The sequence below is a fragment of the Meleagris gallopavo genome, chromosome 12 (assembly GCF_905368555.1).
Source record: "Meleagris gallopavo chromosome 12, MGAL_WU_HG_1.1, whole genome shotgun sequence".
Lineage (NCBI taxonomy): Eukaryota > Metazoa > Chordata > Aves > Galliformes > Phasianidae > Meleagris > Meleagris gallopavo.
In genome coordinates, this window is record NC_139415.1 from 17,487,666 (window position 1) to 17,509,575 (window position 21,910).

At 43.0% G+C, this 21,910-nt stretch overlaps 2 protein-coding genes across 2 annotated transcripts; one reads left to right on the plus strand and one right to left on the minus strand.

Moving 5' to 3' along the window:
* The first annotated feature begins 40 nt into the window (after positions 1-40).
* Positions 41-9,619, plus strand: HACD3 (3-hydroxyacyl-CoA dehydratase 3). The gene is made up of 11 exons (XM_085233561.1): positions 41-214; positions 346-388; positions 1,062-1,135; positions 2,377-2,541; positions 3,365-3,416; positions 3,780-3,890; positions 4,295-4,422; positions 4,912-5,024; positions 5,577-5,683; positions 6,634-6,765; positions 7,631-9,619. Exons 1-11 carry the CDS (start codon positions 128-130, stop codon positions 7,705-7,707), a joined length of 1,089 nt encoding a protein of 362 aa, XP_085089687.1. The 5' UTR covers positions 41-127; the 3' UTR covers positions 7,708-9,619.
* A 158-nt stretch (positions 9,620-9,777) lies between these two features.
* Positions 9,778-20,534, minus strand: INTS14 (integrator complex subunit 14). The gene is made up of 12 exons (XM_085233560.1): positions 20,402-20,534; positions 19,757-20,023; positions 18,268-18,375; positions 16,271-16,426; positions 15,006-15,124; positions 14,759-14,901; positions 14,283-14,375; positions 12,617-12,761; positions 12,257-12,390; positions 12,041-12,159; positions 11,623-11,688; positions 9,778-10,606 (listed from the first exon to the last, which is right to left on the minus strand). Exons 2-12 carry the CDS (start codon positions 19,976-19,978, stop codon positions 10,355-10,357), a joined length of 1,557 nt encoding a protein of 518 aa, XP_085089686.1. The 5' UTR covers positions 19,979-20,023; positions 20,402-20,534; the 3' UTR covers positions 9,778-10,354.
* Between the last annotated feature and the right edge of the window lie 1,376 nt (positions 20,535-21,910).

A 21,910-nucleotide genomic window follows, 5' to 3' on the forward strand; every position in this document is an offset into this window, starting at 1 on the left:
GGTGACGCGCGCACCGCGCAGGCGCACACAGAACCCCGCCGCCCCCCACACACCTCCGTGCGCACCGCGCAAGCGCACCGGCAGCCCCCGCCGCCTCTGGAGCGGAGCCGCGCGGTGGGGCTGGGCGATGGCGGGCTGCAGCCTCCGGCCGCACGTGCACTGGGCGCAGCGGCACCACGAGCTGTACCTGCGCGTGGAGCTGAGCGACGTGAAGGTGCCGGTGTCGGTACCGGGGGGGCGGGAATGGGGCGGTCAGGGGGTTCCGCTGCGCCGTGTTAGGGCCCACAGAGGGCTGTGGCGGAAGTGCCGGTAGTGCGGGCTCTAACAGAACTCGTCCCTTTGCAGAACCCGGAGGTCAGCATCGCCGACGACGTGCTGCGGTTCCGAGGTAGGGCTGTGGCCGCTGCGGGCCGTGTCTTGTCTCGTAGGCAAAGCGTTGCGCCCCGCATTTACATGTGGGGTTCGTTTCCGTGTCCTTCTGTCCGTCTGCCGAGCCCACAAAGCCCCGTCTGTGCGCGTTATCGCGGCCCCATTTGGAAGGTAAAGCAGCTCCTTCGGTAAAAGGCCCGGCCCGGCAGCACGCTCGGTTCGCTGCTGAGCACGTCGGGGTGCTGCCTTCAGTGCGGGTTGGTCATTTCTGTGGTCGTTTTCCCTCTGTCCCGGTGGATGCCACCTCCTTGGCGAGCCAGCGGCGGGCACCCGATAGGCCACACGTGTCTGCCTGGGATCGGCGTGCGGACGGAAAGGAAACTCAGCTCTGCCCGCAGCGCTGCTCCCAGCGGCGGTTTCCCAGCCGGGTTCCGTCGCGCACGAGCAGGCAGTGCGGACTCCCAGCAGAGCTGTGGCTCCCTTGGTTCCTGCAGCTCCACGCCTTGGGGGGTTTCGTCTTTGGGATCCCTTCCAGCATGGGATGTTCTGTGATTCCGTGATCTTTCCTCCTGGTGGGGCAGGGGAAGGCACTGTAAAAACAACACTGAATATTCCTGTGTATCAGATGTACTTTAAAGGTGTGTGGGACTCGTTAGGCACTTTGTGCTGATTGTCTGCTCTTGTTTTTTTAGCTCAGGGTCATGGTGCCAAAGGGGACAACATCTACGAGTTTCAGATCGAGTTCCTAGAGCCAGTCGAGCCTAAAGTAGGTACTTCTTCTTCTTCTAACTTCTGCAGAGAAAAAGTTTTTGGGTTTGCTTGTTTGTTTGAGAAACATGAGAAGAGAATGGCTGTGCATGAAGTCCACGATGTGCTGTTAGGTTTTCCTGGTGACTGATTGCAACCCATAGCAGTCCTGGGTTGCTGTGCTCAGCCACCATCCTGCCTTAACCCAGATCATCTCACTGGGGGAGCCTCGATAGAAACAGGACCTTAAATTTACCATAGCTGCTATACAGTAGTTACAGTTTTTATAGGGATTTAAAGCAGCAAGATAGTGGGAGATGCTTGCAATAGTTTGTCTGGTGCAGCTATGCCTTGGAGAGGAGGAGGAACACCACGGTACCAAGTGTCAGAGTGGCTGCCTTTACAGCCCAGCAAAATAAATTCATGAGAACTGGTGTTTCCGGTTTGTACGAATTCCTTGGGTTGCCAGTACTGACACATTGCAGGTCCTATTGCAAAACATTGTTTTAATTGCTGTTGTAGTTCAATAGGAGAGAGCTTGGCTGGAAGAGCAAACTCTTGTAGGTGGCTGTGAAGTCTGGCTTCATTTCTCAAAACCCTCCAGGGCATGGAAGAACTCCAGGCTCTGCTCCCAGCAGAGGATCTGTGCTGCTTACTCCTCTGCAGTCACTCCGGGATCCATGGTTTGGCTCTGCTGCTTTGGCAAAGAGGAGGCCGGAGGGTGGCCATCAGTGAGGGACAGAGCCTGTGCCAGTAGCAGCTGTAAATTACAGCTGCAGCCTTCAGATGTCCTAGGAGCTCAGAGCCAGCCTTGACAGAGAGGAGTGCTGGGGGAACATGCAGTTACAAATGCAGCTCACGGCTCTTTCTCTCACCAGAGCAGGTTTCGTGTGGGATTCCCTGTTTTGGAGACGTACCTGTGACTGACGCTAGCATTATTTTTACCACTGGCTAAAGGAAGTGGGTGGCTCACAGTATGAAACACAAGAATGCCTAAAGCCATGGTCTGTAGGTTTTATGTGGGATTGCTAGCGCCAGGGGCTGTGCTGACTGTCTGTGGTAGGATAGTGCTGTGCAGTGCAGGCAGGCCTTCCAGTTGGTCATCAAATCACAAGTTCCATGGCGTGTCTTGGGCAGCAGGGAGATGCCTGTGCTGCAGCAATCTATGTCACCTCTGCTTTGTTGGTGGGGAGCTCAGGTATCAGCCTCAGAGCTCGATGCTTAGGGCTCTTGTTGATGTGTACTCTTGTCTGCCCCCAGCCCGTGTGCAGGGTGACTCAAAGGCAGCTCAACATCACTGTGCAGAAAAAGGAGAGTAACTGGTGGGAGAGGCTCACCAAGCAAGAGAAACGCCCGCTCTTCCTCGCTCCGGACTTCGATCGCTGGTTAGATGAATCAGATGCTGAAATGGAACTGAAGGAGAAGGTCAGTCCTGTGGGCTCCGAGGGTTTGTGCTGCCAATTACAAAGCAAGGATTAGCTCTGTGCTGGCTGATGCCTGCAGCTGAAGGCTTGAACTTCTTGCCTTACACCCTAGCAGTCCTGTGTGATCCATATGAGGGTCAGATTAATGTCAGAGACACCAGTCCTGACGTTGCTTGTCTAGAAAGCAGGAACTTGTTTCCACGTGTACTGCCACAGTACTGTTTCCTGAGCTGCAGGGCTGGCTCTGACTGTGCATTCCCACCATATGGTAAGTTCAAGCAGCTTAATACAGCAGGGAGGTGAAAGCCCATCTTGGAAAGCACTTTAACAGAACAGACTACATTTCTGCTTAACTGGTTTAAAACAAATGCTGTCCTATTCTCCTCCAAGCCACTGAGGTTAGTGCAGAGGCAAAAGAGCTGCTGCAACAACAGAAGCAGCTGTGACGGGCAGGAGGAGCCTGGACTGGATGTAATCAGTTCCCTTCAGTTCTCCTGTGGGCTGTGAAACATTTTAGGGAACAGTTCTAAGAAACAGTAATAATTGTGAACACAAAATCAGCTGGCTTTTTCAGCAAAAGCACCTAACTGTTAGAGCACCACATACTACAGTGAAGGGCTGTATAGCCAGTTAACACCTCTACCTTTTACATTTACCATTAATTGTGGATGAGAAATGTGCTGTTTTATGCAGGTGAACATTTAAGCCTTCTAACAATTGGCTGCTTAACTGAGTTTTAAACCTACTAGCTTTGCAGTAGGGTAGTTAACAAATCAGTTGCTAATTACAGTAACGCCCGCTAAAACCTTATCCTTCATCTTAAGGAAGAAGAAAAGATTAACAAAATGAAAATAGAATCCAGAGTCCCAAAAGACCGTAAGTAACTGTACCTTTTTAGTGTGGGAGATGGGGGCTCAGAAAGCTTCTGTTGCTCACATTTGTGATTTCATGGAGCAATTTTGAGTGGCTTGGTGTATGCTGGAGGATCCTTGTATTATGAGCAATTTAGAAATTCAATAAAAATTGCCTGCAGTTCCTAAGGAGTTTAAAAATCTGACTAACAAGAATTCTCTACTAGCAGATGATAAAAGCAGGCAGAACTCACAAAGCACACAGCTACTCTTTTGCCACAATCAATAGTTTCCCTTTTTGTAAGCTGTATTTTCACAGAAAGCTTGGTTTGCAGGAGTGTGTTTGCATTGTAGTCTGCTCATCTGATGCATTTATTATTGATTTCAGCTTTCAAACACCTGAAGAAAGGATACTTAATAATGTATAATCTTGTACAGTTTTTGGGATTCTCTTGGATTTTTGTGAACATGACAGTACGACTGTTCATCTTAGGAAAAGGCAAGTAATAAGCACTACTTTATCACATTTCAGGGTGTTTTTTTTAATACTTTTTAAATATCAATGTCTAAAGGAAGACATACCTAGGAAATAAAGTAGTAAATCTATCACCAGAGTGCACAATGAAAGCCATCACATTTTCAAGGATAGGAAAATACTCTTTTCTTGAAATGACAGGTGTGTATTCTAATGAATGATGCTTGTACTCCACCAAGATTACATCTAAAGAAATCAGATGGAAGAAAACTTCTTGCTTACTGCCATATCGGTAATTTTGAAAATAAGCTGGGCAGAATTCTTTTGGTTTTGAAGTGAAAATAATTCGTTCTGCTGAGGTGTCAAAAGCTATGCTTCCTGCATACGAAGAGCTGTTTGTCCTTAAGACAGTTTCCTGTGTCTTACAGATTCTTTCTATGACACATTTCACACTATTGCTGACATGATGTACTTTTGTCAGACCCTGGCATTAATGGAAATCCTGAATTCACTAATAGGACTAGTCAGATCACCACTGATTCCTGCTGTAATACAGGTAGTATTTTAAGGTACTTCTTGCTCCTCCCATGTTTGAAGTAAATGTGTATTTTACTTCTAAGCAATATAATCTTACTGTCACTGAACTAGAGAATCTGTTATTCAAGTGGCAGATATCCAGGCTTCCCATACTCTGATGTGGGAGGCTGTCTTCTTCTGTCAATTAAGTATGATAATTTGGAACAACAAAAGAAAGAATCAGCTAACAAAAAGAAAATGATTTTGATTTGATTCCCCTTTTATATCCTGGTTGTGGTTGTTGTGAACAGAAGTGAGGTTAAATGATTTAAGACGAGGTCCCTTGCATTGGACCTAGAAGAGAAAGGTGTGCTTAAAAATCAGATGTGACTGCTCAGCTGCATAATTAAATGCCAAGCACAGAACTGTTTTGCACTGGAAAAGTAGATAATCTGCATGGTTTTGAAAGCAAGGAATTGCTCTTTTGTTAAAGAGTGTGAGTGTTCCATAATTTGTTTTCCTTAAACAGGTATTTGGAAGAAACTTTATTTTGTTTGTTGTCCTTGGAAGCTTAGAGGAAATGCAGAGCAGAGCTGTGGTGTTCTTCTTGTTTTATTTCTGGAGCATCATTGAGCTGTTCAGGTCTGTGGGATTTTTCTTTAAATGGGTGTGTGCAGAACAGTGGGGTTGCTTCCAAGAACCTTTAACAAAGATTTTGATCTTTGTACCTTTTGGAAGACTGGCACAGAAATTGGCCCTAGGGAGTAAAACCCCTTTAGACACTGGGTGTCACAGCCAAAAGCTGGGACAATATGGGAGTCTAAAAGGTAATGCTGCTCTGAAAAAACACGTGGCTTTCTCTTGGAAAACTCGGCCGTCTAGTTGAAGTATGCTTAGACCATGATTAAATGAGGTGCACTGTGCTCTATTTCTCTTTTCCAAAGAAAATATTTTGAAATATTCAACAAGTCAGGCAGTTAAATTCATCCAAATGATCAGAATAAGAGCATTAATTATGTAAATTGCCAAATAAGGGTGAGTGCATCAAGAGCCAGAAGAACGGTTTTTGATTATTTTTGTGTCACTTGGGAGTTATGTTGACTTTTCTATACTGCAGATATATGCAAACTTAATTCTGGTAGCAGCTTCTATTTTAAACAATATCTGTTTCTTTTCACACTTAATTGGCTTCAGGTATCCCTATTACATGCTTTCATGCATGGGTATAGAATGGAAACCTCTAACTTGGCTCCGTTACACCAGCTGGATCCCTCTGTACCCTCTAGGCGGCTTGGCAGAAGGTATGCCCAAAAAAGTTTAATAAATGAAGTTAATTCTGGGCAAATAATTCCATTTTTGGCTTGGCTGCTGGACTAAAGACTAATAGAACAGCTCAGCTGATAAGTAGATGTGTGCTTTGAGCTGAACCAGATATAAGAATTTCTATCTTCCTTACTGAAGCAAACACTTCTTGAATTTGATGTGAATAGAAGTCATCGTTTTGGGCACTGGAGAGGAAAGTAAAGGCAACAAAAGGCTAGAGGAACAAAGTGACCAACTGCACTGCAGACCATGCAGGCATTACAGGAAGACAACATTCACTTCCCTTTGCTGAAGTGCTGTTTTTGCTCTTGTCTGCTACATCTGCTTGGTCAGTTGTGCTGGGGTTTGCACCAGCACAAGAGACCTTGCAGTTATCTTGTAAATCACTGGCACAGAACAGGCAGGAACCAGTTCTTCCTATAAAAGCATCCTAACCTGTTCTGAGACAAGCATAGTGCTTTCCCAGTGGGGCTGTGCTCCCCTTCAGCTTTGAAGCCCAGGGAGAGGACTTTATGGTGAACTCTTCTGTCTTAACATCTGAATTTTTAAAATGCCTGTCTGCTCAGCATCTAGATTCAAGAAATGTGTTGTAATCATACCTGTCAGAGCTTGCTTCTGTGAGCCAGGAGTAGGCTGTAGGTTGCTTAATTCCTAGTAGAGGAGAAACCATGCCTCTTTCCTTTCTGGGGCTATTGCAACATGGTAACCACTGCTGGCACAGCCCCCGCGGGCTACATGGTTGTGTACAAGAACAGTGTCTTGCCAGGCAAGTTTACCATGCTTAGACTTTTGTAACTAAACTGCTCTACTGCCTGATGGAGCTGCGTACCATTATACTACATTCCTTAAATAGGTTTGATTCAAATGTTAACAAGTAAAATAATGAACATTTTACCTGTGTCTGATAACCATGGTTTTCTGCTTTCAGCTGTCTGTCTCATTCAATCCATTCCCATCTTCAGTGAAACAGGAAAATTTAGTCTGGGACTGCCAAATCCACTGAATGTCACAATCCAGTTTTCATTCTTGCTTCAGATGTATCTTATAGCCTTGTTTTTGGGTAAGATATTTAACTGTATTTCTCACTGTTGAAAATGAAAGGGCAGCTTCCTCTGATTAAGTATATTTTTCCTAAGAAAGATAAATTCCCATGTCTCAGAGATCTTGACAACACAAACTTACTCAAGGCTCAGTGCCATCCTCATTGCTCACTTACATACTTGTCAGAGAGAAAGGAACACAGCTACAATTAGCACTGGCTTGCCCCTAAGGAGAAGTCCTTATTAACAAGTTAGCTGCATTATCTACAGTTCATTTGAGTTAAAAGTGTAACTTTTACATATATTTGTAATCTCAGTACGCTTAATTTCAGCCTTTTACATTGTTTGAGCTTCAGAATAATTTAGCGGAACTCTAAACATACTACCAAATTTAAGAAAATATTTAACTAAACTGCATTATAACATGACATATTTTTGTAGGAAACAATTATGGAAGGCTGTCCAAGTAGTAGTGTATTTAAAAAGAATATTGTTTCACATACCTGGTTTATTTGTTATATTTCCTAAACATAAGATAACTTTGTAGTATATGCAGCCAGTATGTCTACGAATTCAGAAATCACTGGAGTCAGGGAGGTTGACTCTCATCTGTAACGTTAAGCTGAACTTTCGTTAGGTCCCCCCCTTGCAGACCTTGCTTAAAGAACACCTTCACCTGAGACTGACTGAAACACTTGTTTGATCCTTTCCCAGTTCTGCACAGATTTTTAAGTGACAAACCCACCTAACCCCACAAGAAAACACTAGCACTAGCCTTCATTAAACTATTAAACTACTGTGGGTTTTTTTTGTTTAATTTGGTGCAGCCATCTAGCTTGAAAGTGATGCAGAAGTGTCCTATGTAAACACTTCATTCTTTTTCAGGGTTATTTGTAAACTTCCGATATCTCTACAAGCAAAGGAAACAGCACCTCGGACCAAAGAAGAGAAAGATGAAGTAAAGGAGGACTTCAGTGCTTTCTTATCTAACTTATCTCAATGACAAGATAAGCCTCTCATTCATACAGTTTTATCCACTGTAAAGAATTTTGTAAGATTACATGATCATCCTAGATTCATGTGAATTCAGGTAACATTCCCATATGCTCTATTTTGTTCCCTTTCAATCAAATGCATGTATGACATTTACCACTGAACAGCTGCATTTAAACTTGTATCCTATCAACTACTGTATTAGGGAGAAATCCTATTATCTGCATATAATATGCTTATAAACGGTGGAGCAGCACTAAATAGAAATAGTGTTTATATTTTAATTGGATATTTGCTCTTTCGGTATTGCATGCAGATAGGACTTCTGATGTTGGGACATACCATTAGCTGGCCCATGCTGTTCCTGGGGTGCATCCTGACAGTAAGAGAAGCACAGCCTGATGTCACTCTTTGGGTGTTATTAACGGTTGGGGTAAACTTCCTCAGCACCCACACCCCCTTTTCTTAGGCAGCATACTGATGTTGCAGAATTAAAACTGTAAGTAGCTGACATCAAACGAAGTGCTACCATACCAGTTTAGTCTGTTTCTAGGTTAGTCTTAACAGAATAGAAGCATCTTGTGGACCGTACCAACACCCATATACCTGTAGCATCAGTAGGGAAAGGAAGCTGCCGCTGTGTCCCATGGACAGAAATGCTTTTCTGATTGATAATGTCAGCACTGAAATATAAGGAGACAAGAAAATACAGGTACCAGCTTTCTCCTAGCATGTGAACCCCAGAAGAACTCCATCCCATTCCAGTAAAAATCTGGAGCTGCTCTGGGAGACTGAACTCCTCTGATAGTTCCTACCAGGGCTGTGGCTCCCTTATAGCCTTGGAGAAGCAATCAAGAATGTCTTTCTACTTCATTTTATCAGCTGCACATTTAAATTTGTGTATATGCCTTCTTGGCTGTTCCCTGATGGGATGGAGTGATGGGTTGAACAAATAATCTATTATTTTCATGCCATATATCTCAGTAAGGGAGATCCCACCTAGGGTTTGAAGGGACCCTTTCCTCTGTATTTGCTTTAAACAAGGACTGTCCCCTTCACATCCCAGGTCGTGTACTCTCTCACCTGAAAACTTCTGTTTCAGTTGACTTCATTTCTATGTGCCCTTCCTCACACCTAGCCTCCTGTAGTTGATTCTCGACTCCTCCGGTCCCTTTAATCTAGTTTAGAAAAATTATGGTTATAAACAAGCTGCTTCACAGCTGCTGCTGCCCCCAGGATACTGCGAGCAATACCAGCAATCCAGATAAGGCACCAAAGCTGAGATTAGCGGAAGTGTCATCTTACTACTTGTGTTATCTTTTTCTACTGTGAAATGATATGAATCCTCCTGGAAGTTATTTTCTATACTTAAAGTTAACAAACAGCTTACTATTTATGACATGGACCCAGTGATTATTACTGTAAAGGAAGGAAAATAGTGTTATAAAGAGACTGTAACAAAAAACTGATACAAGCTCCACACTGCATTTCACAATTGTGTTTTGTCAACAAGAGGCATGATGCAAACTTCTCTTTAGAGATACATGAGGCTCACTTGCAGAGAAGAGTGCAGGTAACTTTCTCAAGAGCTGAGCATTACTTACACACTATTTCACTACAGTACACACTGTATGTATGTTTGAAGTACACCGAAGGACTGAATTAGCTGGCTTGGAACAGCAAGGATCCCTTTCACAATTTTAATTTCTTTACTGGGCATTTAAACTTCTGTTATAAAATCTGTATGTATTCATACATGATGTTTCTCAGTGAAATTGTGGTACCTAGTACGAACTGTAATGGATCTTAAATGACTGAGTTTTAGTCCTTCAGAAAGAATGTGTTTCTATTAATAAAGATTTACAGCCAGATTTTGCATCAGTTCAGTTGTTTGCTTTTTCCCTGAATGCAGTAAGCTGTATAATCTATTACTTAACTCATGATAAGCAGATGGAGTCTAACCTTCACCAAGTCGATGTTTTAGGCATGTGCTAAGGTTGCACACAGCAAAGTTGCTACGAGAATGGAACAAAACAAACTTCCTGAAGTATTCTTTTTTATTAAAATTACACAAATAAAAATTTGTCTCAAAGGATTAAGTTACTTTCACAAGCATAAGCACTGCACTGCCAGTAATGTACATTATTGTCATACAGACTAGCAATTAGTGATAACACCTTGAAATTAGCTGTGTATCTGATCTTGTGCAGTGATTCTCTCACATTTTCTCTGGACTACTCAAATCCATCTGTAAAGTAACAGTAGCTGCCTTTTAGGATGCTTCTACTACTGATTTCATTTCTATATCAACCACATTTGGGAAAGGCTGAAAGCCACAGAATGTCTGAGGCCTGTGATGCTATGTTCTCTGTCTCCTTACATGCAACTTCCACCCATCATCCAACACACCATTCGCTATGGAACACTTTCTAGAGTTTCCAGGCCTGACTGAAGCTACCACAGACAAGCTACATGTATTTGGAGAGCACTAATGCAAGTGAAGAACCCTGTTATAAGAGGAAGTTCCAGTAATTAAAGAAGCCGTAGAAAGTAAACAAGACCAGAAAATTTGAGTGACATGAGTCTTAATCTAGAGCAGTTCCCAAATTGGAGACTTCACATTCGTTCAGTGCCAGTAGTGGGAAAGTCTGTCTGCAGAGGAGCAATGTTATGATCATAGGCAGTGTATTCTGATGCCCCAGTACTTGCCACTTTCAGCTGCTGAGCAGCGTGTGTGAGCTGAAACGCCGCGTCAGGATGAGCCGTGTCAGGAAGCAGGGTGCACTCCCTCTCCAGCATGTCTGCCACACCTTTCAAGAGGTCCAAAAAGCCAAAGGCCAGAGCTGCCTTTCTCAACCGGTTAAGTTCCTGCAAAGAATAAAAACTCCTTTTATACAAAGTCTCATGGTGGCTTTAAAAAGATATGTATTTATATTTCTTATTTTTAAATGCAAGCTTATTCAATTAGAGGAAAATAACCTGTGTTAAGGGGAGCTGCTGCAAGATGCCTAGCTGCTCATGCTTCAGGGATGAGGATTACAGTAGCACAGGCAAATAGCTAGTTTTCCCTTCATCCCTTCCTAGAAATTCCTCACTTCTCCTTTCTGTGCATTCAGCTATTGTGTGTGCTTGTTTTGTGTCCCTGCTGGGAGTGGCTTCCAACTCGGACCTCGCTGATTGCTGCCTCTAACCACAGTGCCCAGAAAAACATAATATCTATTTTTCTTCATTGTAAACTACGATGGCTGCCTGTGTGCATTTAGGAAGTGTATTCGTTCTTCAGGTCTCTGGAGACTACAGTAATAAACTGCTTCAGTACTTTGCTTACAAGAGGAACAACAATCACCTCTGGCGACAGCCTAGATTATGGATTTTTATGATATGGGCAAAAGTGCCTGGAATTTTGTTTCTCTGCTTCTCTTGTAGAAAAAATGTAGGATATACTTTCAGGCTCAGATAGACACTCATGTTCTTATTCCTCTTTGATCCCTCAGCTTATTTCTGTCTGGACAAAAGCATAAGATCTGCACGTAAGTTCACTATCAAAGTAACTGGTGAGGGTGACTCTGGACAAAAGCATAAAATCTGCACTGAAGTTCACCATCAAAGTAGCAGGGATCATGAGGGTCACCTGTAAACGTGACATATCTGTCACCCTGGCTGGCAAAAAATGTAATGGCAGGAAACCAGACTTCCCTGTCTCCCTTTAACTAGTCCATAAAAAGGACCCAAGGTGTCCCTTTACAGAACAATGTGTGCTTCTGCAGAGCTCTTCAAACCCTGCACAGAATGAACACCCCACAGATGACAGTACGTGCTCCTTGGTCAGACGCACCACTATCACTACGGATCAAAAATTCAGGCTGGCCTGTAAGAAGACTCACTTTATAGAAAGTCTGAGTTTTTTCAGGGAGTTTCCGTGCATTTCTCAAGATCTTCTGTACATCAGTCTGCAGAAAGGAAAGAAAAGATCTTGTCAACTGTTGGGTAAGCTGCAGAAAAATGTCCACAACTACTTATTGGTAAATAATCCTGACCACTGACGAGACTTCAGCTCACGAAGACTGAAACAAGCAGTAATTATACTAAATCCAATAAACAAAGCCAGATGCAGCTTTCATTAAACAAACTATGCTTTCTGATTGCATTTTAATCATCGCATTTTACAGAGGCAATTATTATAAAAATGAAAGGAAAGCAATAAAGCAATTACATCAAGTGGGATGAGACACACACAGACTCCATTTTGCTGCTGAGAAAGCTAGTGCTGATTAGAGTAAAGCATCAGTCCAAAACCTGTACCTGGAGGCCACTTGGTTTAATCCACACAGTAACGTTCTGTGCATAACTGCGCTTGTTCTTGGGCTGCAAGGGGAAAGGACTCTTATTGTCATCATCTCCGTAAGGATTTTCCTTCGCATCTAGGAAATAAAAAGACTTCATGAATAAGATCTGGCAAGGTCATTCATGCAAGAAAATGCTGAATTCCAAAGTTACTGCAATGAATGTGACCAGTACCTGAAATAGGTCCAAGCTGCGCCATCTTCCCTAGCCATGGAAGGGGCTCAGGACCAGGTTCAAAGAGTGACATCATGAGGTTTGATTTCTTCTTGCTATCAGCTTGTGAATAGAGCATCCCATACCATTCTGGCCTATTGAAAAGAGCAAATCCCAAAGTCTGAACACTTTCCAACTGTCTTAACACAGAATTTGCCTTTCTTCCACTGTGTGGAGAGTCACTATTTGTAATTAATACTGGCAGAAACACTTCTACAGTTAAAAATCCTTGGCTTTGCCTAGTGATGCAAGTTCTGTAGAGGGTGAAGCATAAATGAGCAAAGTAAGAGAGATCTTTCAGGCAGACATCCAGCTCCATACCCCAACTGGACGACAGCCACCATGCCTTCCACTTTCAGGCTCCCATGTAACAAAACACAGAAGTTGGGAATTTTCCCAGCAATCTGATTAGCTGAATTCTCATCTTCGGTGTCATCTGTGATGCCGGGTCCCACCTCATCACCTTCTGGGGAAGGAAAGCAAACAGAGGGACAACATAAATTCAAACACAGTACTTCTATTCCCACAACACTACCATCCCGTATCCTCTACCATGAAGAACCTTTAACCCAAGCTTCATTCTGCAAATATACTTTTTAAGTGGCTTCCTGTCTTAGGAAAGGCTGCTGTTCCCATGCCCAAGCTATTCTGAGAACTCATGGTATTGTAATATCACATTTTTTGAACACGACCACTAGTGCTTATCACAGCAGCAAAAACTGAAGAGACTACTAGTGCTCCCTAACCTTCCAGCCACCTGGCTGCAGCTGCCATCTGATCTACTCACAGAGCTCTTTATACAATCACTCCACAGCTTGTGCCAGTCAAAATAAGCTGCATTAATCAAGATTCATGTTTTTATTTGATTGTTTATTTAAGTTACCCAATCCATTTCGTGAGAGGGCAGGTAATCCCAGACAAAGGAGCAAAAAAGAGCAACCAGAAGTGGCAGTGACTGGCAAACCCTTCTGCTTCAGCTGAATGAGACTGAATAAAAACAGCTCTATTCAACAACATAACCTTCAATAAACACTTTTCTAGAACAAATGGCTGCTAACTGTTGGGACAAAGTGACAATATAATGTTATATGATTATTCTACTGCATTCTGATCACAAAACTTCTGACATTTAACAAATAACTCTTCAAATAAACCTCTGAAGAAACTGGAAGTGAAATGCAAAGGCACCAAGAGTGGCAATTAATAACACGGCTGCTTCTGAAGCATCCTGAATTTCAAGTCCACCTCTCCCTATACAATTTGTGGCCATTATGAGAAACTTACTGTGTTTCAGCAATTGAATACAGCTATGATGTAACTGTCAATATCTTTTAAAATGAAAGGCCTAGCAGGATAAGAGTGCTAATGCAGAGACGGAAGCACATCTGGTGCTTTCACTGTTCTTTATCAGAAGAAATCTCAGTTTCTTTTAATTCCATTCCAAGACCTTGATAAAAGAACTTGGGAAGCCCTTCTTAGCAGACGAGTTGCTGCAAGCCACAAACATGCTCAATCGTTCTCGAAGCCTGCACAAGTTGTTTATAGAGATTCATATATACTTCGACTCAGCGAGCAGCAATGCTGAAGAACAACTGAGCAATCTAGACATTACTCAGATCAGATTTTTCACAGCAAGAAATCATTCCAAGAACCATTTAGAAGCCAGTATTAATTATTCATCTCACACCACATACTTCATGACCCATAAGTATTTGTAGCTTTAAGTTTCATATTCTCTACCCATAACAATGGTATAATGACACTGTTCTCTCTACTAATTCACTGCTTTGTGTACAGATGGTTTTTCCCAAGAACATACTGTTCAGAAAAGGAAAGATCTTCTGTCCAAGGTTTTGATCTTAATGCAAACATGTAAACGTGTCCTTAGAGACATTTGGCATAAAGCATAACATTTCCTTCTCAACAAAACCACCACAGCCATTAGAGGGGAAGCTTAAAGCAGTTTTCGGTACAAGAATTTGCTTACCTCTGTTAAGTGCAATAGGCAGTACCAAGTGTCTGGATAAGACAGGAGGGCTAGAAATGTCAGCTATATCTACAAACCCAACAATTTCTAGATCTGTGGAGAGACAACAGGTTTAAGTCAGCTGAATGTATTCAGAACCAATTCAACACCACTTCTTTTTACACCACTAACTTTCTCAAGTAGTGACCAAGGCAGCACAGCAGAACTCTGACCTTCACAGGGATAGTAAAACACAAGTATCCATATATAATATCATGACACACATAATTTCCAACACAAACACACAGTTATCCATGAACCACACTGCCAGACAAACACAGAATTGTCTGGTGCCACACATACCAAGAAACTGTATCATCAGTGATTGATCTTTGCAGAAAGAAAGCAGGTGAAACAGTAACCATACAGGATAAGATAAATAGTGAAAAGGTTGAAATCAAATATATTTAACTAAAAAGCAAACAAAATTTTCTTACCTGTATTAATTGCTTTAGGAATGGGGTCTATTTCCTCATCTATAATGAAAGGTTCTGGTCTGGGAAATACTTGCACATCAGATGTTAAGTGGCCACACTTGAGAACAGCATGGAATGGCGTATAAGCCAGGTCTATCAGCTTTCTAGAACAAGGAAAAAAAATGAGATCATCGGGTATCATCCATCCTTTTTATGTTACATTTGTTTTCTTTACTGGAAATCTCACAGAGGCAGACTGTCTACTAACCCAAACATAGACTGTACATTCTTCAGGCAAAGGGGGCCATCAATGGTAAAAATCTGCCCTTCCCCATTGTTTAGGTCTATGAGCCGTTCCAAGCAGTCTAAGGAATCCGTGCTCTGAAGCTGCACAAACAAAGCAAAATGTTTTGGTTAAGCTTTATTTTCATTCATTTTACTCTGACTTTTCTTAACAAGCATGTTTTCAGAGAATATAAACAACACAGCAAAATGTTGTTACCTTACTCCTTTCTGCATAAAGCAATGTTCTTTACCTCCTAGGAAATGCCCTCATGTTGTGTTTACATGCAGATACAGTATTTTGACCAGAAACACAAGATACATTGCTTTATCTCATTACGTTCTGCTTCAAAAGCAAGGTTCAAGCAACTAACAATCACAGAAGCTCTCAGTCTTCAAGAGCACAGGAATGCCTTAAATACCACATCTTTTTATTGGTAATTCTAAGTCTCCAGCTCCTTTCAGGACAATACAGTTTATGAGAGGAAAGATAAATCTTTCTCCTTGAGTTTCTAGAGAATGCTTGTGAAAGCACCTCAAGTTATCAGTTGAAGATTTACTTCAAACATTGTACCAATAACTGATGTGTAAACAATACTTCAACCCATTGCTTAATAGAGAGGATCAATCTTGACAGAGACCCTGAAGATGAAATATCTATTGAATCCCTAAGTAGAAAAGCGTAGCTGTCAAGGTAAAAGCAAAGCTATTAATAAAATGTAAGTTAAGAAACTTTAATCTATATGAGTTTACTTTTAAACGTTTGTATTTAACAGAATCCTAACTATAGCAGATTTTTAAATCTAGTACAGAGATTTTCAAAAGATTCACTCAAAATGAGCAGAAGTTGGCTTGAGCACTCTCTCCTGGAGACTCCGAGTTCTGCTTATTCAAATTTCCAAACAATTCTGCTGTTTTAAGTGTTGATCATCTCTGCAACATATTTATTTAGGAATTTAATCGGAAATTAAGTACAGATAATAACATAAATAGATAAATAGAAACTACATAATATTTTCCAGGAAGACACTGATATGATTAATAAAGACAGGCAACTTTATGAGTGCAAAACTAACTTTCAAAAAAGATACTACCATTCAGTTTTACCAAATAACTATGTTAAATACTGAACATCAACTAAGCTTTAAACACAAGAATTTCAAAGCGTGCTTTGTGCCAATCTAATTATTAGGTCAGATAAGAACAGTAATTAACCAGCATAACAAAGAAGGTACAGGCTGACGACATCACCTCTTCGAGGTTTGCCATGCACATGACATACAGCTTGGAAGGGAAAGGGAAAGGCAATGGAAATCGATTGCTTTCGCTTCGCTGGTTGTGAGTAGCCAGAGAATGCCGCAGGGAGCCTCTGCCAATCCCCAGGCAGCCATCAGTGACAAGGACAACCTTGAAAGAGAGAGACCAGATTAGCATTTTCAGGCAGGGACGTGCTTCTATCTGTAGAGGGCAACTAAACATCGACTCGTTGCAGCAGCCTTCCTAGCAATACGCACTTCTATACTGCAAACCCCTACTTACCCTGCGATTCCTCTGCTACAGAACTGAGAGTAAACTTCCCAGGTACATAAATGAGAAGTAATAGATGTAACCACTGCAATTAAATCGCACACATTACAAACACACACTTCACTGTACTAAGGCTAAAGTTGTACTAAAATTCAAATTCTATAGCTAGAAACACACTGGGTCTGCACAAGTATAGCCATTTTAAAGAGTAAGCTAAAAGCACAGTCACCATACAGCCAAAAAGCAGCCTGCTGCTGGTGGACCCAGGAGCTTCAGGTTTACCTGCAGACAGAAGGTAAAGCCAACCACAACCAATTGTCTGCAGAAGCTGGAGGGCAGCCCAAGTTCCACTACAGGCCTTAGTAACCATTCAAAACATAGTATGTATTACTTGAATTCTTTGCTAACAAATACAGCTGCAGTACACTCACATTTTGTAGCAGAAGGCAAAAACGCACCTTCTTCCATTCCCCAGCAAGTCTACAGTTACTCCCTGTAGAAATCTGCCCTAGCAGGTGACCCCAAGTAACAAAACCATATACACTCAGCTGAGACCCAGTTGTTTCCAGAGGAGTGAACAGCTCCTCTTTCAAAACAGTACAGCAACAGCAGGCATTTTTTTTTTTGGCTGAGAGATAAGGAAAATCAAATCCAACTGAAACAAGTGTGTATCTGTTACAGCCAGATTTTTACTCACCATCTGATCTGCTGCTCAGCAGAAATGCTTTTTACTGTTACAGAATTCTGCACAGTACATTCCCCCCTGCCTTTCATCACCCAATAACCTGAAGTTCCAGTACAATGAAACACGACACAAATAGGAGATGAAATTGCTGGGAACTAATCCATGCTTGGCTGTTACATCGTTCCAGTTCTTTGTATCGAATGTCTGCTTCTCCAGGGTGCCTTTTATCCTGGTTATATTACAAAGTATTGCCTAGACAATAAACTTCCACCTCTTTCTCCTAAAGGACTATTGAGAGATGTTCCCAGCCTACTGAGCTGCAAAATTAAATTGAATTAAATCCTGACCCAAAGAGCAACAGGCTCTTACCATCTCAGAAAACTGGGGGCTAACACTAGATTTTGCCACGAGAGATGGCAAATTCAGAAAATTGAGGGCTAAAAGCAGAGGCAGCAAATTCAGAATGCTGGGAACTGCTAAGATTGGATGGACCGTGCGAGCAGATGCACACCAAAATGACTCATCAGGGAGAGAGAACAGATCAAAACACAGTCAGCAGTACTCCATACTCTTGCCTGAGATCTGGAACTGTTACAAGTCCTAGCAATCATCAGGTACAGAAAGACAAAGGTTACTGTATGTGTGACTGTACTCCTTCCAAACTGACCAGGGCTCCTGGGACAGAAGATTGCATCCAGATCAAAAGCCAAGCCTCCTAAAGAAGGCTCTGGGGCCACATCTTATAACACACAGAGAACACCATTGATACACAGTGTCCCCAGACACTTCTCTCTCTCTCTGCTGCAACACACTTTGACATAGAATTATCTGGATTTTTGCTGCTTAATGTTATAATAAATACTACTTTCTGTTAATATCTCAGATATATCCAGAACAATAATTCTTTGTCTTTCTGTGGTACCAGTAGCTGAGTGGTGTGAGTATTCCAAATTTTCAAATTGCATTTTCTTTCTTCAACTTCCAGGAAACACAAAGAATATGTGAGATAATAAAAACAGTGAAAAATAAGTCATACCTGGCAAGGAATTGCTGCACCCCATTCCTGCTGGACAATATTGCAAACCCCAAGTAGTGCTGACTCTAAACAGGTTTTGTCATAATCATCCATATTACTTAGGGCTTCCTGTACAGACAAACAAATGATTGGTCACTGCTGAGTAAAATATCTCTAACGGGAAACCTAAAAAAGTTATTCCCAGTTCTCTGGTAAGTCAGTATTTTTGCCTTGGTTTGTAACACAGCTGCACTGCAAAACAATACAAAGTGCTGTGTTCTTATATATGACCTGCACAGTTATAAAAGAAACAATGAACAATATCTTGAGAGAACTATGATGGCTGACTTTGAAGGAACTAATCACTGTGAACACAGGTCTTAGGGAGAAAATAAAATGCATCAAAGAAACAGGACAGTTGGAAACTGAAGCAATGTCTAACAAAGTATTTATTTCCAATTCTATTCCAACATTTAAGGAACAATAACTGCTTGCATTCTGGAAGAACATTACGATGAAAAAACTCCAAACACAATGCAAACCACCACCTTATCTCACAAAACGAGCTTTATTTCTTTTCTGCACAAGACCTCATTAATGAGACCATGAAGACATGACACTTCAGAGTACAAAGTGTACTGGCCTCACCATACAGCCCTAAGGAATCTAGCTCTATAAATCCTCCCAGGAGTTGCAACAACTCTAACTTCTAAGAGATCCAGAAAGCAGGCCACAAAGAGCTTGTTTAACACTGCAGCGGAGAGAAACAGAAATCAAAACTCATATCACCATTCTGTTTCTATAACCATAAATAGGCTTTTCTTCTTAAAATGAAAACTTCACATTGAACACAACAGTGTAAGAAGAGTGCAGCTGTAAAACTAACGTGCTGCCTTGTGGCAGTGATGTACCCTTTCTTGTTAACAGTATGCACAGTAACCAGGTATGTATCATTTTGAGTGGATTCAGAGACATCTGGTGCCTTACAGCATTCACAAGAAATGTCCCTCTCAGGCTCTTTCCTTTCCATGGTCTCCCTTCCGCCTCTCACATCCTCCAGACCTAAAATCACTTTCTCCTCTTTTTCACTCATTTCACCTTCTACATACCGTTAAAAGCATCTTCGCTCTACCAAATCACTTGACTCAAAAACATTTCAGATGTTCCTGTCTGCTGCCTCTTATATCAAGAGTAAATCAACAAGTACAGAGGAAAACACGAAAGTCACAGAACCACTGCTGTATATACAAGCTTCCTCAGGCAGCCCTCTTCTCCTGGTTTTCTCCATCCCCACTTTTAACTTAATTAACCACACTTGAGACAACACCTGCAAAGGTATAACTTGTAATGTAGTGAGTATTTTATCTTTAATTTAAGGATAGGTGAAAGCAAACAACGATAAAACACTCCATTAAGACACTGTAGATAGGACAGTATGAAATCACATTGTTCTACTGTAATTCTGAAACAACATCGGCAACTGATTGCTCTCAGGTTCCACAAACCCTACCTGCAGCGTGTTGTAATCTCTGGTGAAGGGCACCATCAGCTCCCAGAGCGATGAGAACACCACCAGAGCTGTGAACTCCAGCTTGTAGTTGGTGGCCATGTGCTCGAACAGCATGGTCAGGCCGTGCACTGCCAGGTGCTTTCGCTGGTACTCCTCAGAGCCCTCCACCGACACCGGCCGAGTCATGGAGAGCGACACGTCCATCACCACCACCGTCGGCATGATGAGCCGTTCTTCTCAGCTACCACAGCACAGAACAGCGATTCACTGAGAGGAGGGAGAAAAAGACCACAGTTACTGGAACACAGCTGCAATATTGCCTGGCTTTGTCAGGATGGCTCCATATCCGCCCTCTCCTCTGAAGAAAGGAAAGCTACAGCTGTTTTACCCCCAGAACGCGGGTTTAGCACAAATTAAACCAGAAGATGAAAAGGAAGCACACGGTCCGGGTGGCTGCGAGGGCCTGCAAGCGGTGTGCCAAGCCTGGGGGTGCAGCAGGGGCACCCCGCGGCCGGGGACAACCCCGGGCCCCCAGCAGGCTCTCTCCGCACAGCCCACCCCGCTCCCAACCCGGGGCTATCCCGCGGGGCTGACAGGCAGCGCGGCCGCCGTCCCCGCAGCACCGTGAGGCACCGCGGCGCTCACCGCAGCCCGCCGGGCCGCCATGGGTCCGCCGCGATAAGCGTCCCCCGGAACGGCGGACCGTGGCGGGAAGGGGCCGGGCTGCACGGCCGCTCCTCACGGCTCCCAGCCGGCTCCTGGCGCGCCTCAAGCGGTGGAGAGGGAAGCCCAGGCACACCTCGCAGCTCCTTCGGGACCCGACGGTGGTCAGTGGGGTTTTAATCCCGCACTTGTTGAACCCAGTAGCTAAGCAATCCCACAAACACCTCACCGTTGATTCCAACAAATCCCGCAGCCCCGTGTTTGAAATGTTACCGGCCCCACTCCACACATGGCAAACAAAGCGAGGTGTTCAGTGTCCCAAGTAAGGCCTCAGTGCAGCTCGCTCTGAGGAAGAACTGCAGGGTCAGCACCCAAACACACAACCAAAAAAAGTAATATGCTGCTGCCTGGAGGAGGTCTGCAAGCACATGCAAAGCCCAACAGAGAAAGGTGAGGAAGGGAAAAGCGTGCCCTAAAAAGATGTTGGTGAGACAAAGAGGGCAAGGAGACGTGGCCCCTCATACCGAGGGATTGCAGAGATGGAGGCTCCGTGAGGAAGAGCTGCAATCCCTCACCAGACGTCAGGGGGTCGATGGGATCACACTGAGCCCAACTCATTCCATTGCTGCTTGAAACACTTGGCTGAGTTCTGTACTTCTGCTAATAGCTCAGGTCCAAAAGATACTGCAGACACTCATGTCAGACCCTTACGGAGAGAAACTGCAAGCGGATACTTCTGTGGGACTAAAGCAGACTGAACAGCAATGTGCTTTCAGAATTCAAACATGGTCAGAAGGAATTAAAATCAGAAGTAAGCGCAGAAATGGAGCATTCCCAGTACTGAGGATGAGAACTGTTTGTGTAGGTCTCCCACAAGTGCCCAAGGAACAGCCAGCACCTCCTGGTGACTTCACAGTGAACTTCAGGGAAGATTAGAAAGCCCTGCTGCAGCACGTGTTACAGGTGGCAAAATGGATCAAAGTGACCAAAACCTTAAACGCACTTATTCAGAAGCTTTTTTCCCCCTAAAAAAAACCCCTTCATCAAATACACTGATTGCAGAAAGCAAACTGCAATCAGGACTTATGAAGCTCAAAACTGTTCTGAAAGGAAGTCAAGAGGAACTCAGCAGAAAGTGGGATCTTGTGCATGGAACTAGTCAGAGTGACAACAGATCATTTAAAACTGCTGGTTTCAGTAATCCTCCCAAGGAGAATTTTCCAATAAACATGAATAAATAAGTGCAATAGGAGGAGAAAATAACCAGGGGGAAAGAAACAGCCATAGGAACATGGCCCACTAGGAGTCCTGTAAACAGCATACGGTTCTTGACCTGCATCAGAAACTCAAGACATTTGGCACAATTGAAATAATATTATCTTCATCAGTAAATCAGGAACAATCTATAATTGGATGCCAGTACTGTGGAAGAGTACTGCAACAGTGAAAAAAGATAGCTGTATATATAGAATACGTTATGAAAAAGCATCC